Source organism: Heteronotia binoei, chromosome 10, assembly GCF_032191835.1.
Source record: "Heteronotia binoei isolate CCM8104 ecotype False Entrance Well chromosome 10, APGP_CSIRO_Hbin_v1, whole genome shotgun sequence".
NCBI classification, from domain to species: Eukaryota; Metazoa; Chordata; class Lepidosauria; order Squamata; family Gekkonidae; genus Heteronotia; species Heteronotia binoei.
In genome coordinates this window covers 5,716,278-5,731,401 of record NC_083232.1, presented here as the reverse complement: position 1 = coordinate 5,731,401, position 15,124 = coordinate 5,716,278, and the positions used below count along the sequence as shown (strand labels likewise).

The following is a 15,124-nucleotide window of genomic DNA, read 5'->3' as shown; positions in this document are numbered from 1 at the left end:
AGCCACATAAGGAGTAAATCAGAAGCTCATGGACCTCAAATGAGCTGTTTCCCAGGGTTTCTGAAATTCAACTGTATAACCTTTGGCAGGGATTCTTTAGGAATGGGGAGACTGGAAGCCGCAGGGCAAAGTAACACCTGAATCAACTTTAGGATTTGGGATTAGGTAAACAAAAAAAAATGACTTGGGATTAGGGAAACACAGGGAAAACAGGTGATGCGTGAACTAAAAAAAAAAAAAGTTTGGAACCAGAGTGCCAACTGTCAGTCCATTACCCTGCACCTTGCTTACTGTAGTCCAAATTTTAAGCAGGTCTTCACTCAGATGTTCTTTATTCCTTTTCCAAAACTGTCTCTTCAAGGGCTTTCCCAGAACAAGATGTTTACACCATCCCGATCTACTTCTCTTCTGACTGGCTGAATGAATACTGGGACGCCATAAAAGTGGATGACTATCGCTTTGTCTATATGGGACCCAAGGGCTCATGGTAAAGCCAGTGGGGTGCTTTCATGCGTTTCCTTTGGACTGAGTGCTTGTGTCAGAGGCGGAGTGCTTATGTGGGCCTTAACTCTAAATAAAAAGACATTATGGTAGAAGTGATACTGTTTAGGAAGAAGGCAAGGAGTATGCACGTAATCAGAAAACATGTGCTTTGCAATCTTAAGTGTTGGAACAAAGTTTGAATTCAATGGCACCTTTAAGGCCAATAAGGTTTCTTTGTTTTTCTTAAGAGCAAGAACGTTGAATAAAACTTTGTTGGTCTTAAAGGTACCTGGATCAGCCTTAAATGTTGTGCATTTTTTCCCCTGTGGAGAAAAGGTTATCTCCCTCAGAAAGCATCGCGAGGGCAGATGGAGTTTAGTTCTCACTATTATGTGTATTGTCTAGCCCAGGAGTCTGCCAACTTTTTGAGCCGGTGGGCACCTTTGGAATTCTGCCTCATGATGATGGGTGCACCTACAAAATGGCCACCGCATGGAGGTGGAGCCACAAACACAGAGGAAGCGCAAGTGCAGGGAAGAAGTGGGATGTTTTTTTAAAAAATGCATAAGAACATAAGAGAAGCCATGTTCGATCAGGCCAATGGTCAATCCAGTCCAACACTCTGTGTCACATAAGAACATAAGAGAGGCCATGTTGGATCAGGCCAGTGGACCCTCCAGTCCAACACTCTGCGTCACATAAGAACTTAAGAGAAGCCATGTTGGATCAGGCCAATGGCCCATCCAGTCCAACGCTCTGTGTCACATAAGAACATAAGAGAAGCCATGTTGGATCAGGCCAATGGCCCCTCCAGTCCAACACTCTGTGTCACATAAGAACTTAAGAGAAGCCATGTTGGATCAGGCCAATGGCCCCTCCAGACCAACACTCTGTGTCACATAGTGGCCAAAAAACCCCCAAGTGCCATCAGGAGGTCCACCAGTGGGGCCAGGACACTAGAAGCCCTCCCACTGTGCCCCCACAAGCACCCAGAATACAGAGAACCTGTGAGAACACAAGAGGGTGCCCTTCTGCCTGTCCCATTTACAAACCTGCCTCTGCTTATGGTATGCCAGAGCCTGTTCCTAATCTTGTGACTCACTCCCCAGGACTCCCTTCCATGCAGATGTCTTCCGCTCCTATAGCTGGTCAGCCAATATCTGCGGGAAAAAGAAATGGCTGATCTTTCCCCCGGGACAAGAGGAGAACCTTCGAGACCGCCATGGCCACTTGCCCTTCGACATCACCGCACCTGAGCTGAAACAGAGCAACATTTACCCTCGCTACGCCCAAAGCACTGCTCCTGTTGAGATCCTCCAGGAAGCCGGGGAGATCGTCTTCATTCCCAGCGGGTGGCACCATCAGGTTTACAATCTGGTAAGGAGACATTTCGGAGAGCGAGCATCATCCTTTGAGATGTTACTGCCCTGCGGCATGGATTTCTGGAGTCATTTTTGACTTGAGTGCAAAGAAGTGAAAGGGAAAGAATCATAGTCCTTTGGTAGAGCGCGTGCTTTGGATGCGGAAGGTTCCAAGTTTAACCGCAGCATCTCCATATAAAAGAATTCATAATCTTAATCAGGGCTGGGACAGGATCTCTTCCTAGACAGGAACTAATCCCCAGTGCTCACTATTTTGCCAAATGGGCCAGTGTTCTAGCTCAGTGCGAAGCATCCTGATATTTCAAATTAATAGGAGCAAGGCAATACACACCAGCTGGCCAGCTGAGCGGCCAGCAGGCCTGCTGTTTGATATTTTTAGAAGCAAATTTAACTATTTGCTTTATTAATAAGTTCCCTGCAGTTTTAAAAACATGTTTCCCCAATGTAGTCAGAGTGTGACTAACATTCTGTGAGATTACAACAGCTAAGCTATAGGGAAACTGACATACAGGCAACCCATGATTGGGTTTGAGGAATTCCTTTTTGTTCTTATATAAGACCGTGGCTCAGTGGAAGAGGCGCTGCTTTTTACGAAGACGTTCCCTGGCATCTTTAGAAGAAGAGGAAGATATTGGATTTATATCCCTCCCTCCACTCTGAAGAGTCTCAGAGCGGCTCACAATCTCCTTTACCTTCCTCCCCCACAACAGACACCCTGTAAGGTAGATGAAGATATTAGATTTATATCCTGCCCTCCACTCCGAAGAGTCTCAGAGCGGCTCACAATCTCCTTTCCCTTCTTCCCCCACAACAGACACCCTGTGAGGTAGATGAAGATATTGGATTTATATCCCGCCCTCCACTCCGAAGAGTCTCAGAGCGGCTCACAATCTCCTTTCCCTTCCTCCCCCACAACAGACACCCTGTGAGGTAGATGAAGATATTGGATTTATATCCCACCCTCCACTCCGAAGAGTCTCAGAGCGGCTCACAATCTCCTTTCCCTTCCTCCCCCACAACAGACACCCTGTGAGGTAGATGAAGATATTGGATTTATATCCCGCCCTCCACTCCAGAGAGTCTCAGAGCGGCTCACAATCTCCTTTACCTTCCCCTCCCCCACAACAGACACCCTGTGAGGTAGATGAAGATATTGGATTTATATCCCGCCCTCCACTCCGAAGAGTCTCAGAGCAGCTCACAATCTCCTTTCCCTTCCTCCCCCACAACAGACACCCTGTGAGCTGGGTGGGGCTACCCTTTCAAGGACAACCTCTGCCAGAGCTATGGCTGACCCAAGGCAATTAGGTAACAAAACTGGCAATAGGTGTTGTGAAAGACCTCTGAGACCCTGGAGACCTGCTGCCAGTCTGATTAGATGATACTGGCTTTGATGGACCAGTGGTCTCACTAAATTTAAGGCAGTTTGATGTGTGTTTCATGCTAGCTCAGGGGGGGCCAAGCTTGTTTAACATAAGAGCCAATCGAATGAATGTCAGATGTTTGAGAACCATAAGACATGAATGTCAGATATTTGAGAGCCGCAAGACAGGAAGGAAGGCAAATAGATGGGAGGGGCAAGGGATGGAGAAGTGGAAAGAAAGCAACTTTAAATGCATTCTCCAAGCTGGCCGATGGGGCAGTGGGGGCTTCAAAAGTCACACGATATGTGGGAAAGAGCCCCATGTGGCTCCCAAGCCGGTTTGGCCACCCCTGTGCTAGCTATTAAAGTGATTGTTTGGATGTGGATTGATTAGATAAGCAAGAATTTTCAGTCCTATGCTATAGCCAGCTTGCCAGAGGAAAGTGTTTGTGCCAGTGCAATAGATCCACTAGATCCAGCCCAGCTCTGGGAATGCAGCTGTGTAGGTCAGCAGGAGACCCCCAGTGCCTCGCCTCCCCTCTGCTGGCAAAGGTAAGAAGGACAAACCTTTGAGCCTCCCATTCCTTCTTTCAGGAGGACACCATCTCCATCAACCACAACTGGGTGAACGGGTGCAACGTAGCCATCATGTGGAGCTTCCTCCAAGATGAACTCGCTGCCGTCCAGCGGGAGATCCGAGAGTGGAGAGAAACCATGGAAGATTGGCACCTGCAGTGTCAGGTAGAGCAGCTGGTAGCCATCTACGGAGGGGCAGCTGCACTGGTCTTCTTCAGCCCGATTCACCAAGCTCCGTGGCATCTTAAAGACTATCCAACGCATAGCAACAGATACTTGGTCAGGCGCAGGAAATGTTATGCTCAGCCAGCAGTCTGACCAAGTGGGCAAGGATTGCAGACGCTGCTGCTGCAATAGCCGTGTGAGTCTTTGTGGCTCCACAAGACTCTTTGTGGAAATGAGCGTAGAAACCCATTCGCTGTCTGCCTTGCAAGGTAATAGAACAGCAGCAGCAGCCATAACGCCGCAGAATTCACGGTCAGTTTTTTGTGCAGTAGCGTCAGCAGCTCCTGTCGTTTCAGGCTTGCCTGCTGCTGCTCACGCGGTCTGTTTTTCAAGACAGATGTTTCCTAGCGGATCAGTCGGCTGATGGTATTGGCCGCAGCAGGTGGGAAGGATGTACATTCATGCAGAGGGGAAGGGACCGCTGGGAACAGCCAGCAGCTGCTGATTTTGCACCGCACAGAAGGTCCTTTGCCTTACAGTAGCGCGTGGGGGTCAAAAAAGAGCATTTGTCTTCAGCAGTCCCTTTGGGCTAACATGACCTGTGCCCTCCTTATCCTCAGGGATGCCTCTCACGTCCACAGAAAATACTTAGATGCAAAGCAGACACGGGAATGCTTAGAATCTGAAGGTAGCGTTCAGTCCCTGTGGTCTGTGGACGGAGAACTGGACGGAGACTAGGGCTCCATTGCCCGTGAGTTGTGATGTGACCAGTCACATCAGGCGCAGTTGCTCAGCCTCATTCTTTATTTTATTTTATTTTAATTAATTAATTAATTAATTTATATCCCGCCCTTCCCACCAAGTGGCTCAGGGCAGCTTACAACATAGGATCGCACATAAATTAGATTTAGGCATTTAAACAGTTAAATAATTAAAACATTTAAAATTTAAAACATTTAAACCATTAAGAACAGCTGAAGTCTACTAAAACCACACTTAGTTTCTTGTGCTAGTTAATTATAAGCCAGCCGGAAGAGGGTTGTCTTACAGGCCCTGCGGAACTGAGCAAGGTCCCGCAGGGCCCTCACAAGGATGTAAGGATAAAAAGGAGCCAGGGGTGTTGAACTCATTTCTTATGAGGGCCAAATCTGACATAAATGAGATCTTGTCGGGCTGGGCTATGTCCAGTCAAGCTACGTGTGTACCTATTTAAGATCAGGTAGCACAGCGCAAAAAGACACTTAATTTAAAAAAAAAAACAACTTAAAACATGCTTAAAACATTAGCACTTGTTGGTCTTAAAGGTGCTTTCTTCGTATTTCTCTCATGGGATCCAGGGAACCGGGCCAAGGAAGCTCTGGCTCTTTCCTTCCTTCCCTAAAGGACCAGGAGGGGGAGGAGCCTCCGCTAATGGAAGGAAGAGAGGCTTGGCTCAGTAGCTCTGCTGTGCGATTGAGAGAGACTGGCAAAGCAAGCTCTGCCTCCCCCCCTCTTCCTCCCCAAGGGAGGAGCCTCAGCCAGTGGAGAAAATAGAGGTTTTGCGCTAGCTCCTGTGTGATTGAGCGAGCCTGGCCAAGCAAGCTGTGATGCAGAAGGAAGCAAGAGAGAAGGAGAAGGAAGCAGATGACAGCCAGTTGCTCGGGGGCCTGATAGGAGCCCTCCAGGGGCCTGGTTTGGCTTCCGGGCCACATGTTTGACACCCCTGCCTTAGAGGAAAGATTGGGGGGGGCGGGGGGGAAAGAAACCTAGAATTGAATAATCCTTATTCCATTCTGTGTAGGTATTAGTGCTTCTGACTAGTGTTATCTCTAAGCTGAGTTAGTGTGAGCTAGCTCACAGTTCTTTAGCCCCAGGCTCACATATTTTTGTCTCGGCACAGGAAAAATGTCCCCAGAGCAAACTCATTTATGCAGGAGCGCACAAGTTTAATGCCGGTAGCTCATGAAGCAGAATTTTTGCTCGCAAGACTCCATGGCTTGTCTCTGACTGACCTTATTTCCTGTCACCTCCGCAGGTGCTGATGAAGTCTTACACAGGCATTGACTACAAGGAGTTCTACAATTTCCTGAAGATCATTGCAGAGAACCGGATTTTCGTCCTCGAGAACCACCATTCCGAGGAAGATGCCTCCAAGCATTCCTACCGAGCTGCCATCTCCGGCCTGGGAATGCTGCACGCGGTCTTCGATTTGAAACGGACTGCAAAGGTGTTGACTTCCTTGAACGCCAACGAGGATTTCAAGAAACTGAACCCGGAGGCTCTCACCCCGCCTCCTCATGCTCTCCTCCACCGCCTGAAAGCAGCCATAGATACTGCCCTTCTCTAGCCCCCCCCCCTTTCCTTTCAACCAGTCGCAGGAATTGCTGTTCTTGCAACCTGGGTGCATGCTGACTACGTCGACCTCCCCATTTAGAAGCCTTAAAGCACAGGGAATTTCCAGGGCGAGTGGGGAACACAGACGCGGAAGGGGCGAGGAATTTACGTGGGAAATTGGTCCTACCTGGGAAAGGACGTCCCTCCCCGCTGCAGCCCAGGTAGGCATAGGGAAGGATGGGATCCATTTGCTCACTGAGGAATGACCTATATGTAGAATGCATTCTTTGCAAGTCTTCTCTGTTTTTGGTCAAATGAGAGGAATCTGGAGTCCCTGTTCTCTAGAGGGAGTAGTAGCAGGGCTTTTTTTTTTTTGTAACAGGAACTCCTTTGCATATTAGGCCCACACCCCCCTGATGTAGCCAATCCTCCAAGAGCCCTGTCAGAAGAGCCCTGTAAGCCCTTGGAGGATTGGCTACATCAGGGGTGCGTGGCCTAATATGCAAAGGGGGCTCCTGCTCGAATTCCAGCCCTGAGGCCACACCTCCCTGATGTAGCCAATCCTCCAAGAGGTTCCAGGGCTCTGGTACAGGGCCTACTCCAAGCTTCAGGAGGATTGGCTGCATCAGGGGTGCGGGGCCTAATATGCAGAGGAGTCCCTGCTATTAAAAAAAAGAAAAAGCCCTGAGTAGAAGCCTTTTTTTAACATGCTGGTTGGACTGTGATTCTCCTTCCTCACACCTAACACTTAATAGAGAAGTGTGTGTATGTGTGTCTATATATATCTATATTTATTAAGTGGTGGGGTTATGCTTTGTAATAGGAAGTCATCTGCTGAAAAGGCCGTTAGGGGGCAGGTGGCTTGTGAGGAAAGGCTAGCCGGTGGCTAATAGTCAGCTGTTCATTGGATCTCTCCATACAGGGAGTGTGTCCGGTGTACCCCCCCTTTCAGGGCCTTGGATCAGTGGAAGCTGAGAAATGACCCCCTCCTCCCCCCAATGAAGGGCAGCTGAAATTTGGAGGCCACCCGCCCGAGGGTGAGCTGTGCCAATTGCCACAGCACACTGACCTAGAAACCTTTCTAGAACTGCTTTGGCATTTTCAGTTATTGCCTGAAAAAAAAAAAGACAGCTAGAAACACGGCATAAAAAGAAATGAACAGGGAGACAGTAGCTTGTTATCAATGCCTCAGCTTGTAGCACAATTACCTACATGGACTTCAGGGATAGAAAATAACCCCTTTCTGGGCTTGTTGCGTAGCATCTTAAGCAATTCATCGCCGACGGCAGGCCTGCTTTCCATACTCGCTCTGCTTTCTCGCTCGCTCTTCTCTCCCACGCGTTTCTGAACCATTTCTGTGCCCTCAATCAGTGTTACGATGAAGTATGATGCCCAAGCAGCACCAGAAGCATGCAAGAGAGTCTGGGTTTTTTTCTGCACGTTATTTTGTCACTTGGGTGCCCATGCGGTGGTTTTTTCTTTGCCGCACGTGATTTGCTTCCTCGAGTAGCCGTTCCGATCTTTCACAAGCGTTTGTCTGGTTTATTTCCCTTCCCTTTGTGCTGGGTAAATAAACCAGAGGAACGCCGGTGAACAACTAAAGTGACCCCTTTAGAGGGAGCACAAAATATGTGCCAAAAAGAAAACTGACATAGTATGGGGCACACTGCCAACTGAAGTAACAGGAGGAAAACCCTGCTTTTGAGATTCCTACTTCAGCATGGCCCGGTGAAGAGAGAGTTTTGAAGCAAAAGCCAACACAAGCCAAAAAGACCCCTAAAGGAGTTTGATTGCATTATGAGAAACGCGTGTTTCTCTGGAAAGCAAAGTAAGAAATTAAGAGGAAACAAGGTGAAATGGAAAGCTGAAATTTGGTACATGCAAACTCCATCTTTTTGCAGCAATCATGCTGTCCTTGGGAGTGGTGGTGGTGAGGGGTGTTTCAGATATTCCTGCCCCATTATTTTGGTTACCGAGCACAATTTTTCATGGTATTTGTACAAGAAGAAGGGCTGGTATGTGGGGAGGGGAAACTGCCCTTGCAGTTGGCAACAAAGAGAACTGAAGTTTCTGAGGCTTCTAAATGGGGAGTTGGCAGGCTAGGACTTGTCACCCCTCACTAGAGCCCATTAGACTTTCCACTCAACCCCCTAGTTTCAGGGCGGGGGGGTCATTTAAGCACTGAGCTGAATTTTACTCAAGCCTCAACGGTTCTGCCAAGTTGACCCCCAAAACCTTTCTGAAACTGCACATTAAAAAAATATTTAAGCATCACTGGCTTCATCTTGCTATTTAAAATCATGAGTGATTTGGATTTTGTACTAAAGCTGTTTCATGATAACATGAAGGCTAACCGGGAATGTATGTTGCTTCCCCCCCCCCCTTCCCAGCCAAAAAGCACTTGGTCCAAGCAGGTGGGATAAGTCAAGGAATGCTACCGTCCCTTCACAAAAATGGACTTGTGGAAGTTGTGTAGTTTCTCCTTTCCTACAATTGGTGAAGCTGAAATAGTATTAATTCAGATGAACCTCAGAAGAGCCCTGCTGGGTCAGACCAGTAGTCCCATCTAGTCCAGCCTCCTGTCCCACACAATGGCCAAGCAGTTCCTCTGGAGGTCCAACAATAGGGCAGAGAAGCCAAGGCCTTTCCCTGAGAGGAACATTAGAAGAGCCCTGCTGGATCAGACTGGTTAGGCTCCATCTAGTCCAGCCTCCTACCTCGCACAGTGGCCAGCCAGTTCCTCTGAAGGGCCAACAACAGGGCAGAGAGGCTGAGTCCTTCCTCTGAGAAGAACATCAGAGGAGCCCTGCTGGATCAGACCAGTGAGGGTCCATCTAGTCCAGCCTCCTGTCTCACACAGTGGCCAACCGGTTCCTCTGGAGGGCCAGCAACAGGGCAGAGAGGCTGAGGCCTTACCCTGAGAAGAACCTCAGAAGAGCCCAGCTGGATCAGACCAGGGAGGGTCCATTTAGTCCAGCGTCTTCTCTCACACAGTGCCCACCCAGTTCCTCTGGAGGGCTAACAACAGGGCAGAGAGACTGAGGCCTTCCCCTGAGAAGAACCTCAAAAGAGCCCTGCTGGATCCGACCAGTGAGGGTCCATCTAGTCCAACATCCTGCCTCACATAGTGAACAACCAGTTCCTCTGGAGGGCCCACAACAGAGCAGAGAGGCCAAGGCCTTCCCCTGATGTTGCCTCCTGGCTCTGGGATTCAGAGGATTACTGCCTCTGAAGGTGGAGGTTCCCCTCAGTCACTATTAGCTATCAAAAGACATTATCCTCCAATAGGACTTATCCACCTATCTAATCCCGTTAAAGCTGTTTATTCCTGTGGCCATCACTACATCCTCTGGTAGAAAATTCCACATTTCCATCACTTTCTATATAAAGTAGTTTTTCCTGTTGGCCGCCCTGAATCTACAGCCCATCCGTTTCACTAGATGCCCTTGTCAAGTTCTAGTATTTTGGGAGAGGGAAAAAAAAGTTCTCCTTGTCCATTCTCTCCACCCCATGTATAATTTTATAAACATCTGATGTCCCTCTTTAGTAATCTCTTATTTAAACTGAAAAATTGAAGACTCTTCAGCCTTTCCTCATAGAGGTGCTCCAAAATAGGTAAATAAAAATATATATCTAGCCCACAAATGGAAAAAAACCCTTAGGAAGAGCAAGCCAAGATGGCATTCTAAGCCTGCAGTTTGTATGTGCCAGAGGCAATCTAGCTTTGATCCCATGATGGCATAGGCAGCCACTCAATTATTTGTTTGATTTTCTGGGAAAATAGAGTTTGGAGTGGTTTAGAGGCTGTGGCTCAGTGGCAGAGCATCCGTTCGGCATGCAGAAGGTCCCAAGTTCGATCCCTGGCAGCATCTCCAAATAAAGGATCAGGTAGATGACACTTATTATGTGCAGACTCTAAAACTTCAGTGAACCAAAGTACAGGAAGGTCACAACTCAAAGTTATATATTTGGCCCAAACTGTGCAATTTCAAGAATCTCTGCCCCAAAAAGTTCTAGCAATCCGCTGTGGATTAGAGTAAGGTTCTTTGAACTAAGTGCTACCCTTGGCCAAAGAGATCTACAGGATCCAGGTGGTCTAAATGAACAAAAGATCTTACTCCGCAGCGGACCACATCCCACAAACCGACAGATCTCCAAAACAATATAGCAAGATTTATTTCAATAGAAAGTCGATTCTAATAATCTCACTATTCACATATTTAAATATTTTACCCAGTGCATATAATACTACAAATGAGGCAGTGATGCAGAATTTTTACACAGTCTCTGTTCGTGACATTATAAAAGGAAACTCTAAAAATGACACACTTCAGTTTTTAATCCCGTTCTGACAAAATTAGCATTTTCACACTTCCAATTTCTTCAGCGCCACAACAGTTCCCGTCAACAAAAAGGGATCGAGCACAGCTTGAGTACCAAGCCGAACTTCTTAGCGGTACTCTCTGACACTCCCCAGTTAAAAACATGGCCAAGCATTTAATATTAAATTTGTCAGTTCCCTTATAATTCTTTTTTTGACGCCAGACGTAAGAGGAAAACGTTGTCATATAATGTTGGGTCCATTCATAATTTTAAAAAGCAGCTACGAAGGTTAGTCAGTTCAGCAGAAATGGAGCGATTCAATGAACCTCGCCCCAAACAGTCCAGAAGCGCTCGAAAACCGACTTACATAACGGTATGACAACCCAATGCCCAGCATCGCAGATCCATCCCAGAATCAATGCGAGATGTTTCAAAAAAATGTGCCTCCATGCAGCTGCTTGGAATTCGGTTGCTGTTGCGGCTCACGTATTGTCTCAGTCAGAATGGCTCAATGACACAGTGCAAATGCACGGAAGAAATACACAATCCTGAACCCTTCTCTCTGAAATAACTGCTAGCGGGTGTAGCGACTTAACTCCGCCAACTCCAGTAATGCTTTTGAATCCTGCTGCACTTCGGGGTCACAGAGCACCACCTTCCAAGGGAGAACATTTCAGGCCATTGCCTGCTCCTTGTACTTAAAGTGGAAGGGATTGAAGGCAGAAAGTCACTAGCCACATTACACAAAATGGGACGTGTCAGGGCTGAACCAGCTTTTCAACTCCCAAGAAAATTCCCAGGAGGCTGCTGGTAGCTGGGAATGAACCAGACCTCATAGACTGCTGGTTGCGCTACAGGGACCGCTCAGTTTGGATGTTCTCTTGGGCCACCCAGGCTGAAGTGAAGTGAGTTATGGAGTGCTGCCAGCAATCGCTGGGGCTCAGCTGACTCTTGGACCTTCTTAACTTCCCAATCCCCCCCCGCCAGTGTTTATAGTAGAAAGAATGGGCTATTGTACATTCCATTTCCCTTGCTTGTGTGTCCCCGCTGCTTTGTTGTTGATTGTTTTCTTTTCTGTATGTATTTTCTCCCTGTAGTGGCCCATCAGATATTACATTGCTGTATGTCCAGCACATCTCCCTGCCCTTCAAATCTGCGAGGAGATACGCCAGACATCTAGTGATGTAATAGCAAATTGGCCACTAGAGGGAGCAAAACACAAGCAGAAAAGAACCTCTCCGCCCAGAAGCAATAAGGACACGTGACAAAAACGAAAATGCCAAAGAGCCCAGTGTTTGAAACCGGTAACCATAAATAGCTGTCTTGCTGGTACAATGCGTTTCTTCCCTACAAGGAGGGGTAGTAGGCTCAACCATCTGGCGCAGTGTCAACCAAAACAAACTAATAGAAGGTCAACTGAACTGAAGTGGCATCGGCTCTTTTTCTAGCACGAGCTGCTCTGCATATTAGGCCACGCCCCCCATTGTAGCCAATCCTCCAAGAGCTTAAGTACAGGGCCTACTGTAAGCTCCAGGAGGATTGGCTACATCAGGGGGTGTGGTCTAATATGAACTGAGGTGGCATCGGCTCTTTTTCTAGCATGAGCTGCTCTGCATATTAGGCCACGCCCCCCTGTTGTAGCCAATCCTCCAAGAGCTTAAGTACAGGGCCTACTGTAAGCTCCAGGAGGATTGGCTACATCAGGGGGTGTGGTCTAATATGAACTGAGGTGGCATCGGCTCTTTTTCTAGCACGAGCTGCTCTGCATATTAGGCCACGCCCCCCTGTTGTAGCCAATCCTCCAAGAGCTTAAGTACAGGGCCTACTGTAAGCTCCAGGAGGATTGGCTACATCGGGGTGTGTGGTCTAATATGCAGGGGAGCTCCTGCTAGAAAAAGAGCCCCGGGTGGTGTCCATGTTGGGACGAAGGTGAGCAAGACTATGACTTCCTTCCACACGGGTTCAGCAGAAAGTCACAGCATTCTGGCAACTGGTTCGACCATGAGCACGTCAGTTCAAGTGATTCCCAAAGTATCTCTCTACTGCGCTGCTACGGGTGTGCAACTGGGAGTCAGAAGACCATATTTCGCTTCCAGAACAGGACAGAAACGGGAACTGCTAAGAGAGAAAGGGGTTACTTAACAGGAGAACAGTGAGAGAGAATAGTCAAGCTGACTCAAATTGGGTTTAAAGTTTCATTGACTGTAACGCGACGGAAGATTACACGCTTCTGGTTTGGGAGGCCTCTGAAGGAGATTCACTGGTGATCCCTGCAGAATGTAAGATTTAACACACACACACCCGCAACTCCAGTATTTAAGCTCCGAGTTTGCCCTCTGCCACTTGCCAAGGGCTCAGAACTTGGGAGGGAGTCTCATGCTGAAACCAAGACCCCCCCTTCCATATATACCTTCATCCCTTCACTGACACTCAAGATGTTGGCCTGAAAGGAATTGGGAAACACCAGTTCCCGTAAGAAACAACAAAACAACGTAGCAGCAGCTCTCGTGAGTCCCTTCTTGTTCCATTCATCCAGATGGAAGCTGCAACGCAGTGGCTAGTCTGAATGTGCGAGGATGATTCTGGTGTGCCGCATTCAAGAATCCTGCGATGCGTGCCAGCTCTGGTGGTATTGTATTTCTTTCTGGATAAGTGCATAGCAGGACTGGAGAAGAGAGGGAAAAGAAAGACTATCAGTGATGGAAGATGGAGATCCGTGAGAGAGATCCCCTAGTCCTTTAGAAGCTGAACTGTCTCGCGAAAGTGCTACAGATCAGGCCCCAAAAGTAGGTCAGTATACACGCTGCTCAAGCATACGGACAAAGCATCTGCTGACTTGCTTCTAGCCCTCCCAGAGACAGAACGAACAAATGAAAAGGGAGGCATGAACTTGGCTCCAATGTAAGTCATATAATCGTGGAATCATAGAATCATAGAGTTGGAAGGGAGCTCCAGGGTCATCTAGTCCAACCAGCCACACAATGTAGGAAATTCACAAATACCTCCCCCTAAATTCACAGGATCCGCATTATCTATCTATCTATCTATCTATCTATCTATCTATCTATCTATCTATCTATCTATCTATCTATCTATCTATCTATCTATCTATCTATCTATCTATCTATCATCCCTCCATCCTTCTATCTTCTATCATCTATCATAAGATTTATATACCGCCCTCCTTGCCAGGGCAGGCTCAGGGCGGCTCACAATCTATAAAATCACAATAATAATATAGCTAACAACTATATTTAGGTTCAGGTCAACCATTAATTAAAACACTCTGAAACGCTTTGAAACAATATGGTGCTAATATCAGGATATGCTTTCAGTTCAGTTGGATGATGGATGTTCTTCCTGCTACTGTATCAGCATATTAGGATCAATTGAAGTTAAGCCAGAAAAGTATAGTCTTGCAGACCTGCATGGCTTTGGCCTCCTCTGGCAGTTAATTCCACTAGCAGGGGACAGTGACTGAAAAGGCTCTTTCCCTAGTACAGGGGTGGCCAACGGTAGCTCTCCAGATGTTTTTTGCCTACAACTCCCATCAGCCACAGCCAGCATGGGCAATGGCTGGGGCTGATGGGAGTTGTAGGCAAAAAACATCTGGAGAGCTACCATTGGCCACCTCTGCCCTAGTAGATTTTAGTCTAGCATCCCTCGGCCCGGGGCCACTGGGTGTGTTGGTGGGGGGAGGTATTTGTGAATTTCCTGCATTTATGGAGCAGAGGTCCATCAGTGGCTATTAGCCACAGTGTGTGTGTGTGTGTGTGTGTGTGTGTGTGTGTATATATATATATTGGCCACTGTGTGATACAGAGTGTTGGACTGGATGGGCCATTGGCCTGATCCAACATGGCTTCTCTAATGTTCTTATGTAACACAGAGTGTTGGACTGGATGGGCCATTGGTGTGATCCAACATGGCTTCTCTTATGTTCTTATGTGACACAGTGTTGGACTGGATGGGCCACTGGCCTGATCCAACATGGCTTCTCTTATGTTCTTATGTGACACAGAGTGTTGGACTGGATGGGCCATTGGCCTGATCCAACATGGCTTCTCTTATGTTGTTATGTGACACAGAGTGTTGGACTGGATGGGCTATTGGCCTGATCCAACATGGCTTCTCTTATGTTCTTATGTGCAGGGGGTTGGCTAGATGACCCTGGAGGTTCCTTCCAACTCTATGATTCTAATCTATGATTCTATTACCTATCCTTTCCATGCCACAAACCAGCACCCTTTGTTCTAGATGAGAACTGATAACTTGAAATACTTCTTCACTCAACAAACAATGAAATTGGGGAATTCACTGTCAGTGAACACAGTGATGTCCACGGGCATGAATGGCTTTAAGAGGGGATTAGATTCACCAGGGATAGGTGCATAAGTGACTAATAGCCAGGATGACTATAGGGAACCTCCACATACAGAAGCAGGAAACCTCTGAATACCGGTACTAGAAGGCAACAACAGGAGAAGGCCTTGCCTCTATGCCCTTGTTGCTGGATCTC

The 15,124-nt window shown here is 47.5% G+C and overlaps 2 protein-coding genes across 2 annotated transcripts in view; one reads left to right on the top strand and one right to left on the bottom strand.

The window, feature by feature from the left end:
• The first annotated feature begins 295 nt into the window (after positions 1 to 295).
• Positions 296 to 6,451, top strand: LOC132578256 (2-oxoglutarate and iron-dependent oxygenase JMJD4-like). Its single transcript, XM_060248182.1, has 4 exons — positions 296 to 487; positions 1,593 to 1,860; positions 3,823 to 3,969; positions 5,984 to 6,451. Exons 1-4 carry the CDS (start codon positions 468 to 470, stop codon positions 6,293 to 6,295), a joined length of 747 nt encoding a protein of 248 aa, XP_060104165.1. The 5' UTR covers positions 296 to 467; the 3' UTR covers positions 6,296 to 6,451.
• A 6,648-nt stretch (positions 6,452 to 13,099) lies between these two features.
• Positions 13,100 to 15,124, bottom strand: part of ALS2CL (ALS2 C-terminal like) — an 86,827-nt gene continuing 84,802 nt past the window's right edge. The window contains exon 26 of the mRNA XM_060248088.1: positions 13,100 to 13,270. Within this exon, the coding sequence (XP_060104071.1) occupies positions 13,202 to 13,270 (69 nt within the window). The 3' untranslated portion in view covers positions 13,100 to 13,201. The remainder of the gene's footprint in view (positions 13,271 to 15,124) is intronic.